Source organism: Ascaphus truei, chromosome 7 (assembly GCF_040206685.1).
Source record: "Ascaphus truei isolate aAscTru1 chromosome 7, aAscTru1.hap1, whole genome shotgun sequence".
Lineage (NCBI taxonomy): Eukaryota > Metazoa > Chordata > Amphibia > Anura > Ascaphidae > Ascaphus > Ascaphus truei.
Window position 1 is genome coordinate 31,205,658 of NC_134489.1, and position 17,773 is coordinate 31,223,430.

Below are 17,773 nucleotides of genomic sequence, written 5' to 3' on the forward strand. Positions count from 1 at the left end.
GTCTAATTATATGGAGTGAGATCATGGACGAGTTTTCATGAATGATTCTGCTCCTCTTTGCAGGGTAAGTACTGTACCTATTTGCAGTGTCGGCTTATCCAAGGGATAATTGTTTGACAGTAAAGAAATTCTGTTTGAGAAATGTGCATATCAGATTACATTATGTTTAAATTAAAATGGTACCTGTACTAAAAAGCAAATTACAAACAATATATATATATATATATATATATATATATATATATATATATATATATATATATATATATATATATATAAAATGCAATGTTCAAAATACATTAATGTAATAGCCTACATAAAATATTTTCTATGTTTAGCATCCAGAATAAATATTTACTTATTTTTTCCCAACAAGGAAGTTAATTCAATTCAGATACTGTAGAACAATTAAAAGTAGACCAATTATTAAGTATTTAAAGAAAGATGCGTTTTCAGTGATTTAAAGGTTGGCTGAGGGCAAGAACAATTGTAAGAACTGATTATATTAATTTCTTTAATTAATGCAATGTTTTCCTGATATGGTAGGGTTTAAAAAATAACATATTTAATGAGTGAGAGGTCTCCAGGAGGTAAGAAGATTAGACCAATGGTTCTCATCTTACTTGCATCAAACTGGACAGCAGATCAGTGATATGGATGCAGAAGTAACTATCTGACTCCAAGATTCTAACCAACACACCTATGAAACATTTGGGTAGTCTGCGTGCTGATAACTAACATTGATTGATTGAAAAAACTTCTTATTCCAGAACAAGATGCGGCTGCCTGTATGCTCCCTGCCATTTTGCCTTCTGCACTTCTTGCTGCTGCTGTTGTGGTGCTGTGACGGTGTCTGTGGAAAATCATTGGACGGGTGTAAACTTACTAACGCAGACATTGCTGGCTACTCTGCAGCTGGAGACATCACGCTGGGGGGACTCTTTGCTGTCCACTTGGATGTAGAATACCCAGAGATAACATTCAGGAAACAGCCACAGCCTCTTCAATGCCGCAAGTGAGTTGTTTATTTCCCAGATATCTCAGGTGTGGTCACAGCATTATCTACAGTATATGGGTTGTATAAGTGTTTTGTGAGGTATATACATCAATGGGTACTGTACTAAATATGTTTCTTTCTTGCCCAGGCATATAGCCTCAAAAGGGTGATAAGCTTCCGCACACATCAGCGCTCAATTGTATGAATGCTAAAGCTTAGCACCCTCTGGTGCTGGGCCTCAGTTTCTCTTGCAGAACCCATATTCCAGGCGGTGCAGATCTTTGTAAAAACTTTTTTCCGTATCTGTGCTCAATAAAACAGCGAGTAGGGGTAATATTGCTGCAGATTTTGAGATGGTACGGAAGTAAGGAAATTAATAACTCCCTATGTGTCTTCAAGGAAGAATACATTATTTTAGTTTGGAGAATATGACCCTCTATTGTTGACAGGGGTGTACAAAATACTGGTTGAAATCTGTGCACAATTAATGTACAGTAAATAGGAAATAAATAATACTAGATCATGCTGGCAGAGCCAGAGGAAAACCTGTAATACCCCTCCATGTATTCACATACAATACAGCTATAATGTACACAGCAAGACAGGAGCTCCAGAACCTCAGGATATACCCTGTAAAGAACATCTATTTGCAGACTAAAGCATCAATGAACAACATTTTGGAATTAGTTCTATCTCCTTTACGTGCAAAGAAGGTGAATAGGTTACAAGGTTATGGGACAAACTAGTTATTGGAGTATTAGAAGGACAAAAGAAGCTGAGAAGTTGGCAGAGAGAGTAAATTGATGCTGAGGAGGAGAATGTACAGACTGAAGGCAAAGAAAGAAACATCACTAATTTAATTTTGAATTACATTTTTATAAACCTTTTTTCCATTTTCAGATTTCATATTAGGTATTACCGCTACCTCCTAACCATGGTATTTGCCACTATGGAGATTAACAACACACCAGATTTCCTGCCCAATGTCACATTGGGGTTCAAACTCTTTGATTCCTGTTACAATGAAGTGAGGTCATTAATGGGATCAACGTGGATTTTATCAGGAAAGAAGGACATTGTGCCAAACTTTAATTGCCATGGAAAATTCATGCCATCTGCTATAGTTGGAGACATGCCATCAAAAGCCTCAATGCCAATAGCCAACATCCTGGGTCTCTACAGGTATCCTCAGGTAAATAAACATTAACTCATTGTCCAATGCTTTTAACACCTTAATTACCGGATCCTTTGATTGAACAAAGCGTGAGATAAAATAAATTGTGATTTATTTACACGAGAAACACACAGCTTGATTTACAAACTAACACGTATAAATACTTACTGGAACTGGGTAAAATGAAATAAAATGTCCACGGAACGAACTTCACAGAAATAAAGTCTCCCGGCACCAATTCCCAGGAGCGGTGTTGGTGCGCAAATAGAGCCGGGAGACAGTCTTTGGCTAAGGGCGCCGCATGCAACCCCTGTTTCTCCGCTGAAAGTAATCTTTTCATTCTGCCCTTGCATGATTCGTTCGCAAGGCCTCAGTTCTAACTAACTCTTGAAGCGGGGTACAAATCTTAGTTATGATGGAATAGACTTTGTACCGCACGATGTATCTCAGATGAATCTCCCGTCCCCACTGACTGCACAGATTTTTAGAACTATTCAAGCCTATCTGTACTATGTGCAGCCAATCTCAGCGTGGGAATCAAACCCCACCCTACGGCAGAGTTGCCAACAGTTCATGCAGCCGGGCAAGGGGCTTCATGGTATGCCAAGAGTCATGTGCTAACATCACATCTGAGCCGCTTAGCATACCTAACCAAGCCCCCTTCTCTGGCGGCAGAATGTCTACCTCTGTCCAGGACATCTGGACATCTGCTGGGCAAACTGTTTATAATAAATCCTTCTAAAGTAACACTGTGATCTGTCATTGTTTTTGTTAAGTCCGGACTTCTGCCGACAGCCTGGCAACGCATCAGCAGGGTGCCTCAGAAGTCCGCACATAAGGTATGCATGATTCACTCACCGGAATTGCCTGTCATATACTGTCCTTGTGAATCCACAATGTATCCACTGCCCCGCCTGTCTGAATGTTAATTTCTTTACTCTCATAACTTTAATGCACTAAAAAGAGAGGAACTTTCATTCATGACTTTGTATAAAAGCTAATAATAAGGAAAATATACCTCCTTTACTGTTTGTACCCCAGCAGCACTCACATCAAATTTCATAGCGCTCACATACAGTGGCAGCCGCCCATAGTCTAAAGCGGCCGCCTCCGTGGTTAATTTTCAAACGTGTTAAGACGCGGGCTTTTTTTTTCCTCTCCAGCACCGCAGGCGCTTCTATTGTTCAGCGCCATTAGGCGCTGATTGGAAAACCGGTCGCGCGGCCGTGAGATGCGGCTGGCGCGCGGCCAATTCCGGTGCCAAAATTGAAATGGCCGGGAAAAATGCGGGCAAGCTTTAGATTAAGCTTGGCCGCAGCAGTACTCCTAACCTAAGTTATCTCCCTGCTTCTGTGTTGTGTGAAAAAGCGGCTGAAGTTTAAAAACCTTTTTTTCTCTTTGCGGTTTGGGCATTGAAACATTGTTGCAATACTCGGAACTAATCCATAACTGTGACCGCACTCCTGCAATGTAACTTAGTGTAATGATCTGGTCTTCTTATGCTTAGCGGGACACACACAGACAATTCTTACACATTCACAGGCTTGCAGTCAGCAGTGACTGAGGGGAATTTTGTTACATGACTTATACAAGGGTTCCCCTTATACCTAGCGGGACCCAAACAGACTGTTCTAACACAATTACAGGGTTGCAGCCATTAGTGAGCTGCAGAGCTGACACTCTACATTCCCTAATAGTACTTAGGGGCACCCAGCCGGGCATAATACCTATATTTACTGGCCTGGGTACCCCTTCACTGTAACACTCATCACTTTGAACATTCTGCTGATGAGACTGTGCAAGTCCAGCTGAATATTAGCAGAATGCTGCCAGAAATTATGACACTGGAGGAATCTTCATGTACAGTAAGTGAAGTGAAATTACCAACGGACTACTTGCTTTCATGCGCTTTGGTAGTGCCGAAGAGTTAGGATATTATTCTATATTTACCGAATTGGCCGATCGGCTATTTCAGCCGAAATTCTCTCTTGAAGTCAAGAAGGAATCTCAGGCAAAAATAGCCCAAGCGTTTGCTTTGGGGATATAGAGAAAGCCCTTTAACATATGTAAACAACAGGATATCCTCACGGAAGAAAACGGAGCACAGCAATGCAGCAATGAGGGGGCTAGATACCGGTATAAAAGTCCTTTATTCCATGTTAGACATCATGGCATGGGATAGGTTAAAAATCTCGAACGCGTTTCAGGCCGTCGCCCTTTGTCAACGACGGCCTGAAACGCGTTCGAGATTTTTAACCTATCCCATGCCATGATGTCTAACATGGAATAAAGGACTTTTATACCGGTATCTAGCCCCCTCATTGCTGCATTGCTGTGCTCCGTTTTCTTCCGTGAGAATATCCTGTTGTTTGCCTGTTTCAACGTGATGCACGCCGTGGGATTCACCGCACAAGACAACTCTCCACTGTGAGTACCCCCATTAGCTCATTACGCTTTGGGAGTCATATACTTTGTGTCTTCTCTCCAGGGGAAAGTTATATACTGTATACTGGGAGGTCAGAGATTTGTTACAGACTCTCACCAACAAAGCACAGTTTTCCCCACATCTTAGGAGATATGAATAGAGACACTGTTCACATATACATTTGCAGAGAGTGGTGTTGACCTGTTCTCCTCATTTAGAGGGTATACTGTATAATAATTGGATGCCTAGAGACTCCCTACAGCTGAGCACGGTGCACTAGGAACGCTGTTTCCTAGTATCCATAAACTTTAACATATGTAATTGGCCATAATGTTGACTCTATATTAAAATAAATATATTACTTAACTTCTAAAGGACCTAATAGCAGTTCTAAGTCAGTGTATCATAATTATCTACACCTCACATCATCCACTTAAGAGTATTCCATTTATATGTTTATTCTACAAACAATTTAGCTAGTGATCATTAACAAAATATCACTACTTCGAATAAAAAGAAAACTTTTAATTACACAGTTGGGTTCTAAATTATATAGCCATTGTTGTTTCATTCTTCATATTGCTCCATAACTATATATATATATATATATATATATATACACTTTTTTAACCACAGAAATATGTAACACACTGATAGGTTAATGAAACTTGAATATTTTGTCTATTATATTTTATTTTCTTTCACCCAGGTCAGCTATGCCTCAGCTCACCCCCTTCTCAGTGATAAAATAAAGTTTCCATCCTTTCTCAGGACTATCTCCAATGACAACTATGAAGTTTTTGCCATTGCTCGGTTGGTGATGAACTTCAACTGGACATGGGTGGGTATCATCACCACAGATAATGACCTGGGAAGGTCAGGAAGTCAGCTGCTAATCAAAGAGATTGAAAAGAACGGTGGCTGCATTGCATTCCTAGAGACTCTTCCAACCTACAGCTCCATGGAGTCTGTCTTCAGAATTGTAGACATTGTTAAAAATTCAAGAGCCACAGCAATTGTTGTTTATTCCACTATGGAGAACATCATCCCTTTAATGGAAGAGGCTTCCTTTCATAATATTACTGACAAAGTCTGGGTTGGCAGTGGCAGCTGGTCCATTTCTTCAGATTTTCCTAGAAAAGACATTTTAAAAACCTTAAATGGTAGCCTGGGGGTCGCACCTCAGAGCGGGAAGATTCCAGGCTTCAAGGAATTTCTTTACAGCATTCATCCTTCCAAGTTTTTAGATGACATCTTCATGAAGACATTCTGGGAAAATGCTTTTGGCTGTATTTGGCCAGCAGAGGAGACCAACAATTATACATCTATTAAACCTGAGGCAGGAACCCCTCAGTGCACCGGCAAGGAGAGACTGGACAGTATTGATCCATCTGTGTATGATGTTTACAACTTCAGATACACATACAAAATTCACAACGCAGTTTTTGCATTGGCTCATGCTTTGCACCAGATGAGCTTCTGTGTGCCAGGTCAAGGACCATTCAAAAACGGATCTTGTGCAGATATTTACAATCACCAACCTTGGCAGGTACAACCTAGCACATATATACAGATGTACAGGAGCAGGATTTGTTACCTCTGGTGCGATATGTTGGGATATTAAAGTACCTTGAGTGTTCCAGCACTCCAATAAATAAATATGACACGTATGTCTAATAAAAGAAAAATCAGTGTACTATTGTACTTCCCAGCACTCTCACTTCCAAAACTGTTTTTATCCAGAGGGAAGTTTTAGAAGTGGAGTGTTGGGAAGTACCATAGTCCCCCAATAGGGCTAATATGGGAACGCGCCATTAGAAGGGGTTGTGGACCCCGTAGAGTTAACGTTGCCTCCCAAAAATTCTCATGTCTTGTACTGTATTTCTGTTTTTTGCACATCCTTACCTTGTCTGTGTAATCACTTCCCCCTCTCCTTTCCCTTCCCCTCCCCCCTTCACCTCAGATTACAGTATACTTATATATTCATTTTTCCTGTTTCGCCTGTTGCACATTATTGCGTTGTTACTGCCACAATTTTGTCAATACACACTGATTTTGCTTTTATTAGACATACAAGTCATATATCTTTATTGGAGTGCTGGGAACACTCACTGTACCTTACATTGATCTTGGGGGCAATTAGGGGTCTCCCCTTTGCACCGACCACACATATCATAACTTCAGATTAAAAAAAGGCTGTGCTGCGTACAGTATACCGCAAACTTTCTATGTTGGGATATTGTGAAATTGTGCACCGACAAAGCCATTGAATCCTATAGAATACCTATGATTTTATGGGATATTCTGGGATATGTTGTGTTATTTGGTAGAAAATAAGAAATGAAAACCTAGTTTAAAATTAGTTGTTAAATTTCTTGTGAAATTATTATTTTCAATTGGTTTCTCATGGTTGGGAAAATAAATGATCCTCCTTTCTAAAAACATACATGATGCTGAGTACAGTCACTGTTATTACTAGATGTATTCAGAATCATTATTGAGTGCTGTATATTTATTTAGAAAATGTGCAGAGCGGTCACCTTTTCCCTGGGAACATAAACGCCCTGCAACAGAATTTCTTAACCGAAAAATCTGGTAAAAAAAAACAAAACAAAAAAAACACCTATGCATTGCCAGATATGCTGACTGTACCTATTTTAATCAAAAAGATCTTTCTGTTGTATTGTATTGTATGTCTTTATTTATATAGCGCCATTAATGTACATAGCGCTTCACAGCAGTAATACATGTGGTAATCCAATAAATAACAGATAATATAAATAACAGATCATGGGAATAAGTGCTTTAGACATTAAGGAAGAGGAATCCCTGCTCCGAGGAGCTTACAGTCTAATTGGTAGGTAGGGAGAACAAACAGAGACAGTAGGAGGGAGTTCTGATAAGTGCATCTGCAGGGGGCCAAGCTTTATGTGCCATGTGTTCAGAATAGCCACAGTGCTATTCATATGCTTCTTTAAGCAAGTGTGTCTTAAGGTGGGTCTTAAAGGTGGATAGAGAAGGTGCTAGTCGGGTACTGAGGGGAAGGGCATTCCAGAGGTGAGGGGCAGTCAATGAAAAAGGTTTAAGGCGGGAGAGGTCTTTAGATACAAAGGGGGTAGAAAGAAGACATCCTTGAGAAGAACGCAAGAGTCTGGGTGGTGCATAACGAGAAATTAGGGCTGAGATGTAAGGAGGGGCAGAAGAGTGTAAAGCTTTAAAAGTGAGGAGAAGAATGGAGTGTGAGATGCGGGATTTGATCGGAAGACAGGAGGGATTTCATGAGGGGAGATGCTGAGACAGATCTAGGAAAGAGTAAAGTGATTCTTTCAGCAGCGTTAAGGATAGATTGTAGGGGAGACAGGTGAGAGGCAGGAAGGCAGGACAGCAGGAGGTTACAGTAATCAAGACGGGAGAGAATGAGGGCCTGAGTCAGAGTTTTAGCAGTCGAACAACAGAGGAAAGGGCGTATCTTAGTTATATTGCGGAGGAAAAAGCGACAAGTTTTAGAAATGTTTTGAATGTGAGGGGCGAATGTGAGAGAGGAGTCGAGTGTGACCCCTAGGCAGCGTGCTTGGGCTACTGGGTGAATGATTCTAGTTCCAACAGTAATGTGGAAGGAGGTAGTAGGGCCAGGTTTGGGAGGAAGTATGAAGAGCTCTGTTTTAGCCATGTTGAGTTTAAGGCGGCGGAGGGCCATCCAGGATGATATAGCAGAGAGACATTCAGAAACTTTGGTTTGTACAGCAGGTATAAGGTCGGGTGTTGAGAAATATATTTGTGTGTCGTCAGCATAGAGGTGATAATTAAACCCAAAAGATGTTATTATTAGGTCACCTAGAGAGAGTGTATACAGAGGAAAGAGAAGAGGTCCCAGGACAGAGCCCTGGGGTACCCCCACAGACAGATCAATAGAGGAGGAGGAGGTATTAGCAGAAGAGACACTGAAAGTACGATGGGAGAGGTAGGATGAGATCCAGGATAGAGCTTTGTTCCGAATGCCAAGAGTATGGAGAATGTGAAAGAGAAGAGGGTGGTCCACGGTGTCAAATGCTGCAGAGAGGTTGAGTAATATGAGCAGAGTGTAATGACCTCTGTCTTTGGCAGCATGGAGGTCGTCAGTTATTTTAGTGAGGGTTGTTTCCGTGGAGTGAGCAGTGCGGAAGCCAGATTGTAGAGGGTCTAGGAGAGAATATGTGTTGAGAAAATGGAGCAAGCGAGCGAATACAAGACGTTCAAGGAGTTTAGAGGCAAAAGGCAGGAGGGAGACAGGCCATAGTTAGAAAGACAGGTAGGATCAAGCTTGCTGTTTTTGAGTAATGGTATGACTGTTGCATGTTTGAAGGAGGATGGAAAGGTTCCAGAGCAGAGGGAGGAGTTAAAAATGTGCGTGAGCGTAGGGATTATAGTAGGAGCAAGAGGTTTTAGGAGATGGGAGGGAATGGGGTCAAGAGGGCAAGTGGTAGAGGGAGAAGAGGCGATCAACAGCGACACATCCTCCTCTGAGACAGTGGAAAAAGAGTCAAGGAAGGCTGGAGGAGAGTTAGGAAGAGGTGTAGGATGGGAGGAAGAAACAGAGGGGATGTTCTGACGTATGGATTCGACCTTTTCCTTAAAATAGTCAGCAAAGTCCTGAGCGGAGATGGAGGAAGGAGAGGCAGCTGAGGGTGGTTTGAGTAGAGTATCAAAGACAGAGAACAGTCGGCGTGGGTTAGACTTGTGCATGTTGATTAGTGAAGAAAAGTAGGCTTGTTTAGCTTGCTAGAGGGCAGAGTTGAAACAGGATAGCATAAATTTGTAGTGAAGGAAGTCTGCGAGAGTATGAGATTTCCTCCAGAGGCGTTCAGAGGAACGAGTGGAGGAACGCAGCATGCGCGTATGGGAATTTAACCAGGGTCTAGGGTTAAAAGGGCGAGTGTGGCAGAGAGAAAGCGGGGCATGTAGATCAAGAGAGGAGGACAAGGCAGAGTTGTAGTTCCTGACCAGTTTGTCAGGGTCTGTAGCAGAGCTTAGAGAGGAGAGGGAGGAGTGTAACGTGGACTCAAAGTCAGGTAAGTGAATAGAGCGCAGGTTTCTGCAGAACCGGGGGGTAGATGGAGGTGGAGAAGGGGAGAAGCGAGATAGAGAGAATGATATGAGGTGATGGTCAGATAGAGGAAAAGGGGAAATGGAGAAATCAGAGAGTGAGAAGTTTTTAGTGAAAACCAGGTCTAAGTAGTGGCCATCCTTGTGGGTGCTGGCTGCAGTACACTGTTGAAGGCCAAAAGAAGAGGTTAGAGAAAGAAAGCGGGAAGCCCAAGGGAGAGAGGGGTCATCAATGTGGCAATTGAAGTCCCCAAGGAGAAGAACAGGGGAGTCTGAGGAGAGGAAGAAAGAGAGCCAGCATTCAAAGTGAGAGAGAAAGGCAGAAGGGGGGTGAGTAGAGGTAGGTGGGCGATAGATGACCGCCACATGAACAGGGAGAGGAGCGAAGATCTGGACAGTGTGAACCTCAAAGGAGGGAAAGGCAAGCGAGGGGGGAATAGGAAGAGTTCGGTAATGGCAGAGAGAGGAGAGCAGGAGTCCCACACCTCCACCCCTGCCATCAGGGCGCGGAGTGTGGGAGAAGGAAAGGCCACCATAAGAGAGGGCAGCTTCCAGAGCAGAGTCAGACTGAGTGAGCCAGGTCTCAGTTATAGCAAAGAGAAGCAGGGAGTGAGAGAGAAAGAAGTCATGCTGCTCTTTCAAACCAAAACATATTTCTGGTCATTAAGGTCCATATTTACTATGTGAAGTCTTCTGGCAGAATACATCTTATAGCTCTTGTCATCAATGGGCTTTAAGATTTCTTCCAGCACTGGAAGGGATTTTATGGCCAGAGACTCCTTGGTACTGTAAGGAAGAGCCATAGTCTTACCCAATGCTTTTATTCTACAATAAAAAGGGGAGGGAACTTTGATGTGAGGATGGGACCGGGGGTTGGGGGGGAATTGTTCTTGGACATGTGCAATAATATACACATTTATTCACATTTCAAAATCGTTCAAATCTATTTATCTGACTAAATGTAAATAATAATTATTACCTTCGGATTGTTTTATATATTTTTTTTAGATTATTACTATAATACTATAACATTTTTCAACATGGTCTATGATGAAAGGAACAGGAACTGCGTTCCACCGCGTTCCCTTTAAAATAACAGCCCTTTGTCCTACCTAGTTTTGTATTCTATTGCAGAATGGTTACTTTAAATAGTGTGATTTTCCCAATGTGACCTGCTGTTTTAATTGCTTGCAGGAATCCAGTTGAATTGATATTTTTCCCCCAGCAATGTGACTAAATAATCTGTCATTCTTAGTTCCCTGCATGCCACCCAGTTATAAATGCATTGTTAATAGCTATTATATATATATATATATATATATATATAGCGCAAGCTCCCATAGCGCAGATCAATATAAAAAAAGCTTTAATAGATTTAATAAATTTGGCCACTCACGGAGGATCAGACTGGGGACAGGACTGCACGTCCAGGCGATGAAGCACTTCTATTTCCAGTCAGGGTACCTTCCAAAGCCAGTCTTACAGCGGCGGAACCTTGTATGGCAACCCATTATCCTGCAGGAGTGGCTTTGGAAGGTACACTCAATCGCACCCTGTCTGGAAACGGAAGTATGTTTCGCCTGGACGTGGAGTCCTGTCCCCAGTCGGATCCTCTTTTGCTGACACTGCTTGTGGCTCCCTGTCTTTATTCCTGTGTCTTATGTTCTAGCTATCTTTGTGAGTGGCCAATTTTATTCAATCTATTAAAGCCTGTTATATATTGACCTGCGCTATCGGGCTTGCGCTTTCCTCTTTTGTTTTCTAGGAATTGAGGAGTGGGTTGTATCCTGTGGAGAGCTGCACGGAGTTCCAGAGTTTTTATTCTATTTTTGGGCTTTTATTTATTTTTATCCTTTTTTTCTACTATTTCTGGCATATTGTTTCCTTCTGTGTTTTCCTAATGTTTCTTCTCCTTCCCCTATTCCTTCCCTCCCCTCCTTCCCTTCTATCCTTGAGTTACATTTGTCATTGTGTCATGTTCTAAGCCTGCTGTACCCATGCTTGGCCACTGGGATTGCTGCCGCTCTCTCAATATCTTGTTCTAGTCTGCAGTGCCTATACTTGTCCACTGGGATTGCTGCTGCTCTGCTAAGGAACATTCCAGAACCTGAAACTAGACACCTCTGCACCTGTGCTCTACCTCTCAGCCTGCCTATATAAATTTCCTCTTTCTGTCTCTCAGTGCCTGTTTATGGTTCCTCAGCTCTTGCTAGGTTCTTGTGTTTACTGCGGTAAACACAAGTCTCCTCATTGCTGACCTCTGCTTGTGACCCCGACTACTCTATCTGCCGCCTGCCTTTGACCTCTGCTTGTGATGCCTACAACGCTCCCTGCTGTTCCTGCCACTGGGATCCACTCTAGTCGAAGACCAACCCTTGACACATGTTTGTTTTATGTCCTTGCCCGCAGCTCTGCTTGTTTCATCATTAGGAATTACATCAGGGGCTATTTCCACTATTGACTATTTTTATTCATCTCATTTAAGGCACTGTGATTTTTTTTCTTTTTTGTGTATATATATATATATATATATATATATATATATATATATATATATATATATATATATATATATATATATATATGTATGTATGTATGTATGTATGTCTTTATTTGTATAGCGCCATAAAATGTACATAGCGCTTCACAGTAGTAATACATGTCACATAAATAACAAATATAAATAACAGATCATGGGAATAAGTGCTTCAGACATACTGTAAAAGTAACATTAAGGAAGGAGTCCCTGCTCCGAGGAGCTTACAATCTAATTGGTAGGTAGGGAGAACGTACAGAGACAGTAGGAGGGAATACTAGTAAGTGCTTCTGCAGGGGGCCAAGCTTTGTGTCATGTGTCCATGATTATCCAGTGCTACTCATATGCTTCTTTAAGCAGATGTGTCTTAAGGTGGGTCTTAAAGGTGGATAGTGAGGGGGCTAGTCGGGTATTGAGGGGAAGGGCATTCCAGAGGTGTGGGGCAGAAAGTGAGAAAGGTTTAAGGCGGGAGAGAGCTTTAGATACAAAGGGGGTAGTAAGAAGACTTCCTTGAGAAGAACGCAAGAGTCGTGATGGTGCATAGCGAGAAATTAGGGCTGAGATGTAATGAGGGGCAGAAGAATGTAAAGCTTTAAAAGTGAGCAGTAGAATTGAGTGTGAGATACGCGATTTAATCGGAAGCCAGGAGAGGGATTTCAGCAGGGGAGACGCTGAGACAGATTTAGGAAAGAGTAGAGTGATTCTGGCAGCAGTGTTTAGGATAGATTGTAGGGGAGACAGGTGAGAGGTAGGAAGGCCGGACAGCAGGAGGTTGCAGTAATCGAGACGTGAGAGAATGAGGGCCTGAGTCAGAGTTTTAGCAGTTGTGTAACAGAGGAAAGGGCGTATCTTTGTGATATTGCGGAGGAAAAAGCGACAGGTTTTAGAAACGTTTTGAATATGAGAGGAGAATGAGAGAGGAATCAAGTGTAACCCCTAGGCAGCGTGCTTTGGCTACTGGGTGAATGATCGTATTTCCAATAGTAATGTGGAAGGAGGTAGTAGGGCCAGGTTTGGGAGGAAGAATAAGGAGCTCTGTTTTTGCCATATTAAGTTTCAGTCGGCGGATGGCCATCCAGGATGATATTCCAGAAAGGCATTCAGAAACTTTGGTCTGTATAGCAGGTGTAAGGTCAGGGGTTGAAAGGTAAATTTGTGTGTCGTCAGCATAGAGGTGATATTTAAACCCAAAAGATGTGATTAGGTCACCTAGAGAGAGTGTGTAGAGAGAAAAGAGAAGGGGTCCCATATATACACAATTGTCTGTGTACATAGCTCAGTTTTCAAAATAGAAGTACAATCTCCCAGAAAATTGATTCCTGCTTTGATGATGTTTTGCCTTTCAGCTGCTTCATTATGTCAAAAAAGTGAACTTCAACAACACTGCTGGGGAGACGATATTTTTTGATGAGAATGGTGATGTTCCCTTGTCTGTTGACATTTTAAACTGGCAGCTCTTCTCTAATGGAAGCAATCAATACGTCCACATTGGCAGCTTTGATGCCCGCTCTCCGAAAGGCCACGAACTGCAGATTGACCAAAGCAGAATCTTATGGAATGGAGGACAGAGTCACGTAAGTATTATTATACAGTGCTCAGTATAAGGTGTTAACTGTGTTTGAAGAAACTTAAAGCAGCTTCATGATTTAAGTACAGGTCTGTATTTATACTGGAAATTCATAAATAAAGTCATTGTTATTTATAATAGGTTGTACTATATTTGTGCACTTACACAAGCTTAAAAAAAGGACCTGCACGAAACGTACTGTTCTTCATCACTTCTCCACCCCCTTAGTGTGTCCAAAGTAGTGTTGAGCAGCAGGGAACCTGTTTCTGACATCAATTAAAAGGAGTAATCTATAAGGGTTAAGACTATGGGGGCTATGCACTAAGCTCCGAGCTTTCGCGCCGGCCTGAAAAAAAATAGCAAGTCCGATAACAAATGAAGCCGGCGGCGTGATTCACTAAGGCCCTGAGCCCATTTTTTATCGGACGTGCCCAAAACTGGCTTATCGTGCGTGCAATGTATTTCCCCCCTGCTATCGCACTTAAAGTTCCCGTACGCTAGCTGATTGAAAAAAAAGCCGCTTGTAACATTTGCATGGAGATTTGCCATCTCCATGCAAGGCTGCTGCAGGCGATCGTACAATAAATAAATACATTTTAATTATAGTGTACATGAGCAGGGGGTCTCCTGAGCTGAACCGCATTGGTTTCAGGTCCGAGGATACCCTACTTCAGGAGATACAGGCCCCGTTATGGGGTGCCGGTATCCCCTGCAGAATTTCAATGTCCCGGTCACGTGACGCGGACGCTTGAAAGTGCAGGGGATACCGGCACCCCATAACAGGGCCTGTATCTCCTGAAGTAGGGGGTCCTCGGACCTGAAATCAACGCGGGTCAGCTCCGGAGACCCCCTGCACATCTACACTATAATTAAAATGTATATTTAAAAAAGAATTAACAAACATCAATACATGACCCCCTCCCGCCCTCCTCCCTAACACATGCAGTACAATAATGTGCAAAATTACTATTATCCAGATATGGATAATAGATTATTTGCCCATTATTAAACACTGCATTAGCATACCTAAATAAAGTCAATAAAAACAGCAGCCAGCTAATCCAATGAATACAAGCAGTAACAATATCAACAACGAATTTATTAAATCATTAACCAATGAAACCAATTAATTCCTAAACTAACTCAAAATGAATAGTAACACTAACCAATCAAACCAATTAATTACAATGATAAACTAAAAAAAGATATACCCTATAACTCAGCGCAAAAAAATATATAAAGTGTAAATACAATATGTGAATAATAAGCTTATTGCTAAGTGAAAGCTGCCACAGGGTCTCTGCCAAACAAATTCCTCACAAACTCATTACAGACAATTATACAAAAAATGCAATGACCCGGCGCTTCAGGCTACAACAATACCCCAGTCCAATGATTAGTCCATATAGATATGGAAAGTTCTTTTCAATATTCCAGCTGATGGAGTGATGGTGATCCAATTGTTGGCTGCTGGTTCCGAACTCCTCCTAGTATGTAATGGACACAAAGGAAAAGACCATTGCGCAGCCACAAGAATCCATAAATAACTCCACAACAGATTAAAGTAATGAACTTACAGACTTGCTGTGTTATTGTTCCTTTGAGACAATCTGTGCTTTTAACCTCTTCTCTTCCAGATATCACGAATCCCACGTGTTGTATGTCTATCCTCCAGGTTTTCTGTCTGTTCACAACATTACCACTTGGTCATAGTTCCCATGTGTTCCCAGAAAGGAAATAACATGAAAGATGATGGTGCAGATTGATAAAAATGTATTACAATAAAAATAAAAATAAAAAACAGCCAAGGGCTTACTCACATAAACCAGGCTGTGTTAAAACAGCTGACAACGTGCCGTCCGCAGCTTGATACAATCAGGTAGGCAGGCTTCTGGGAGGATGGTGCTATTGTTGTTTGCAAACCCTGAAGTGGTGTCTAACTCTCAGTAGTTACTCTGCGAGATTGGCCCTTCTATTTGCTATAGCTTCCTCTATCTCAGCTTGAGGTGGCCAGCACTGCAGAATGTGCTCTGCTCACCTCTCTGGGTAACTGCCGTCAGCCCGCGCTAAGCCTCGTGATGTCACACTCTGTCGTCTCTCCTGATCTCTATGCTCATGCTTCTGAAGACCGTGTCAGTTCTAGATCCTCCCTCTCCATACGCATTTCGTGACGCAATGTGGTCACTTCATCACGCAATGTGCGTCACGAAACGTGTATGGAGAGGGAGGAGCTAGAACTGACACGGTCTTCAGAAGCAGGAGCATAGAGATCAGGAGAGACGCCAGAGTGTGACATCACGAGGCTTAGCGCGGGCTGACGGCAGTTACCCAGAGAGGTGAGCAGAGCACATTCTGCAGTGCTGGCCACCTCAAGCTGAGATAGAGGAAGCTATTGCAAATAGAAGGGCCAATCTCGCAGAGTAACTACTGAGAGTTAGACACCACTTCAGGGTTTGCAAACAACAATAGCACCATCCTCCAAGAAGCCTGCCTACCTGATTGTATCAAGCTGTGGACGGCACGTTGTCAGCTGTTTTTACACAGCCTGGTTTATGTGAGTAAGCCCTTGGCTGTTTTTATTTTTATTGTAATAAATTTTTATCAATCTGCACCATCATCTTTCATGTTATTTCCTTTCTGGGAACACATGGGAACTATGACCAAGTGGTAATGCTGTGAACAGACAGAAAACCTGAAGGATAGACATATAACACGTGGGATTCGTGATATCTGGAAGAGAAGAGGTTAAAAGCACAGATTGTCTCAAAGGAACAATAACACAGCAAGTCTGTAAGTTCATTACTTTAATCTGTTGTGGAGTTATTTATGGATTCTTGTGGCTGCGCAATGGTCTTTTCCTTTTTGTCCATTACATACTAGGAGGAGTTCGGAACCAGCAGCCAGCAATTGGATCACCATCGCTCCACCAGCTGGAATATTGAAAAGAACTTTCCATATCTATATGGACTAATCATTGGACTGGGGTATTGTTGTAGCCTGAAGCGCCGGTTCATTGCATTTTTTGTACAATTAATTACAACAACATTAATGAATGTAAACATTAAAAGACAAATAAATACATTCAAACAATCTCTGAAAGAACCATAAAACGCATTAGCCAACATAATACAACATTAACTACAAACGAACACCAATCGCAAACATTTTATTTCATTAAGCAGGAAAAATACAAACAATTACATCCACATAAGAAACTGACATTAAAAAAACCAACAGCAATACCAAGCCATAAATGCCCCCCAAATATTGTAATAATAATGTATTAATCTGTACCCTAAAGTGATTCAGATGGGCTGGCATCATTCCCTTTAAGTGACGTCATGTAAGAAAAAAAAATTAAAGTCGGAATATGGTTTGAACAGCCAATCAGGTGGCTGTTAACCATTTTGAAGCTAAATGTGACGTCACAAGCCATATTTAAGGCCGTGACGCCTCATTTGAGCCCAAGAAGCCGACGAGACAGCATCGGCTAAGATTTAACATGGGGTATTTTGGATTGACAGATGAAGAAAGAAGATAAAGAAGATCAAGAAATGGTGACAGATGAAGATAGAAGAAGGTGATTAAAGAAAGAAAAAAGAAGATTTGGGTACCTGATCCGGATCTTCATGGCGGATGGCATCGGATGCTGTTGGAGGCCTTCAAGGTACGTGAGCTTCCTGTTTCCCCGGAAGTCGGAGGGCCACCGCTTCTAATGGTAAGTAATATATTAAATGTTTGTAAATGTCTTTTTTTATAGGTTTTTTCATTGGATGTGATTGTTGAATTTTTGGGGTTGGCACATTGACTGATAATATATTAATCTGTACCACTTTAGGGTACAGATTAATACATTATTATTACAATATTTGGGGGACATTTATGGCTTGGTATTGCTGTTGGTTTTTTTAATGTCAGTTTCTTATGTGGATGCAATTGTTTGTATTTTTCCTGCTTAATGTAATAAAATGTTTGCGATTGGTGTTCGTTTG

At 41.8% G+C, this 17,773-nt stretch overlaps 1 protein-coding gene across 1 annotated transcript in view; it reads left to right on the plus strand.

Moving 5' to 3' along the window:
* The first annotated feature begins 1,931 nt into the window (after positions 1 to 1,931).
* Positions 1,932 to 17,773, plus strand: part of LOC142498503 (extracellular calcium-sensing receptor-like) — a 30,872-nt gene continuing 15,030 nt past the window's right edge. Inside the window, exons 1-3 of the mRNA XM_075606737.1 lie at positions 1,932 to 2,189; positions 5,306 to 6,145; positions 13,561 to 13,788. Coding sequence (XP_075462852.1) covers positions 1,932 to 2,189; positions 5,306 to 6,145; positions 13,561 to 13,788 — 1,326 coding nt within the window. The remainder of the gene's footprint in view (positions 2,190 to 5,305; positions 6,146 to 13,560; positions 13,789 to 17,773) is intronic.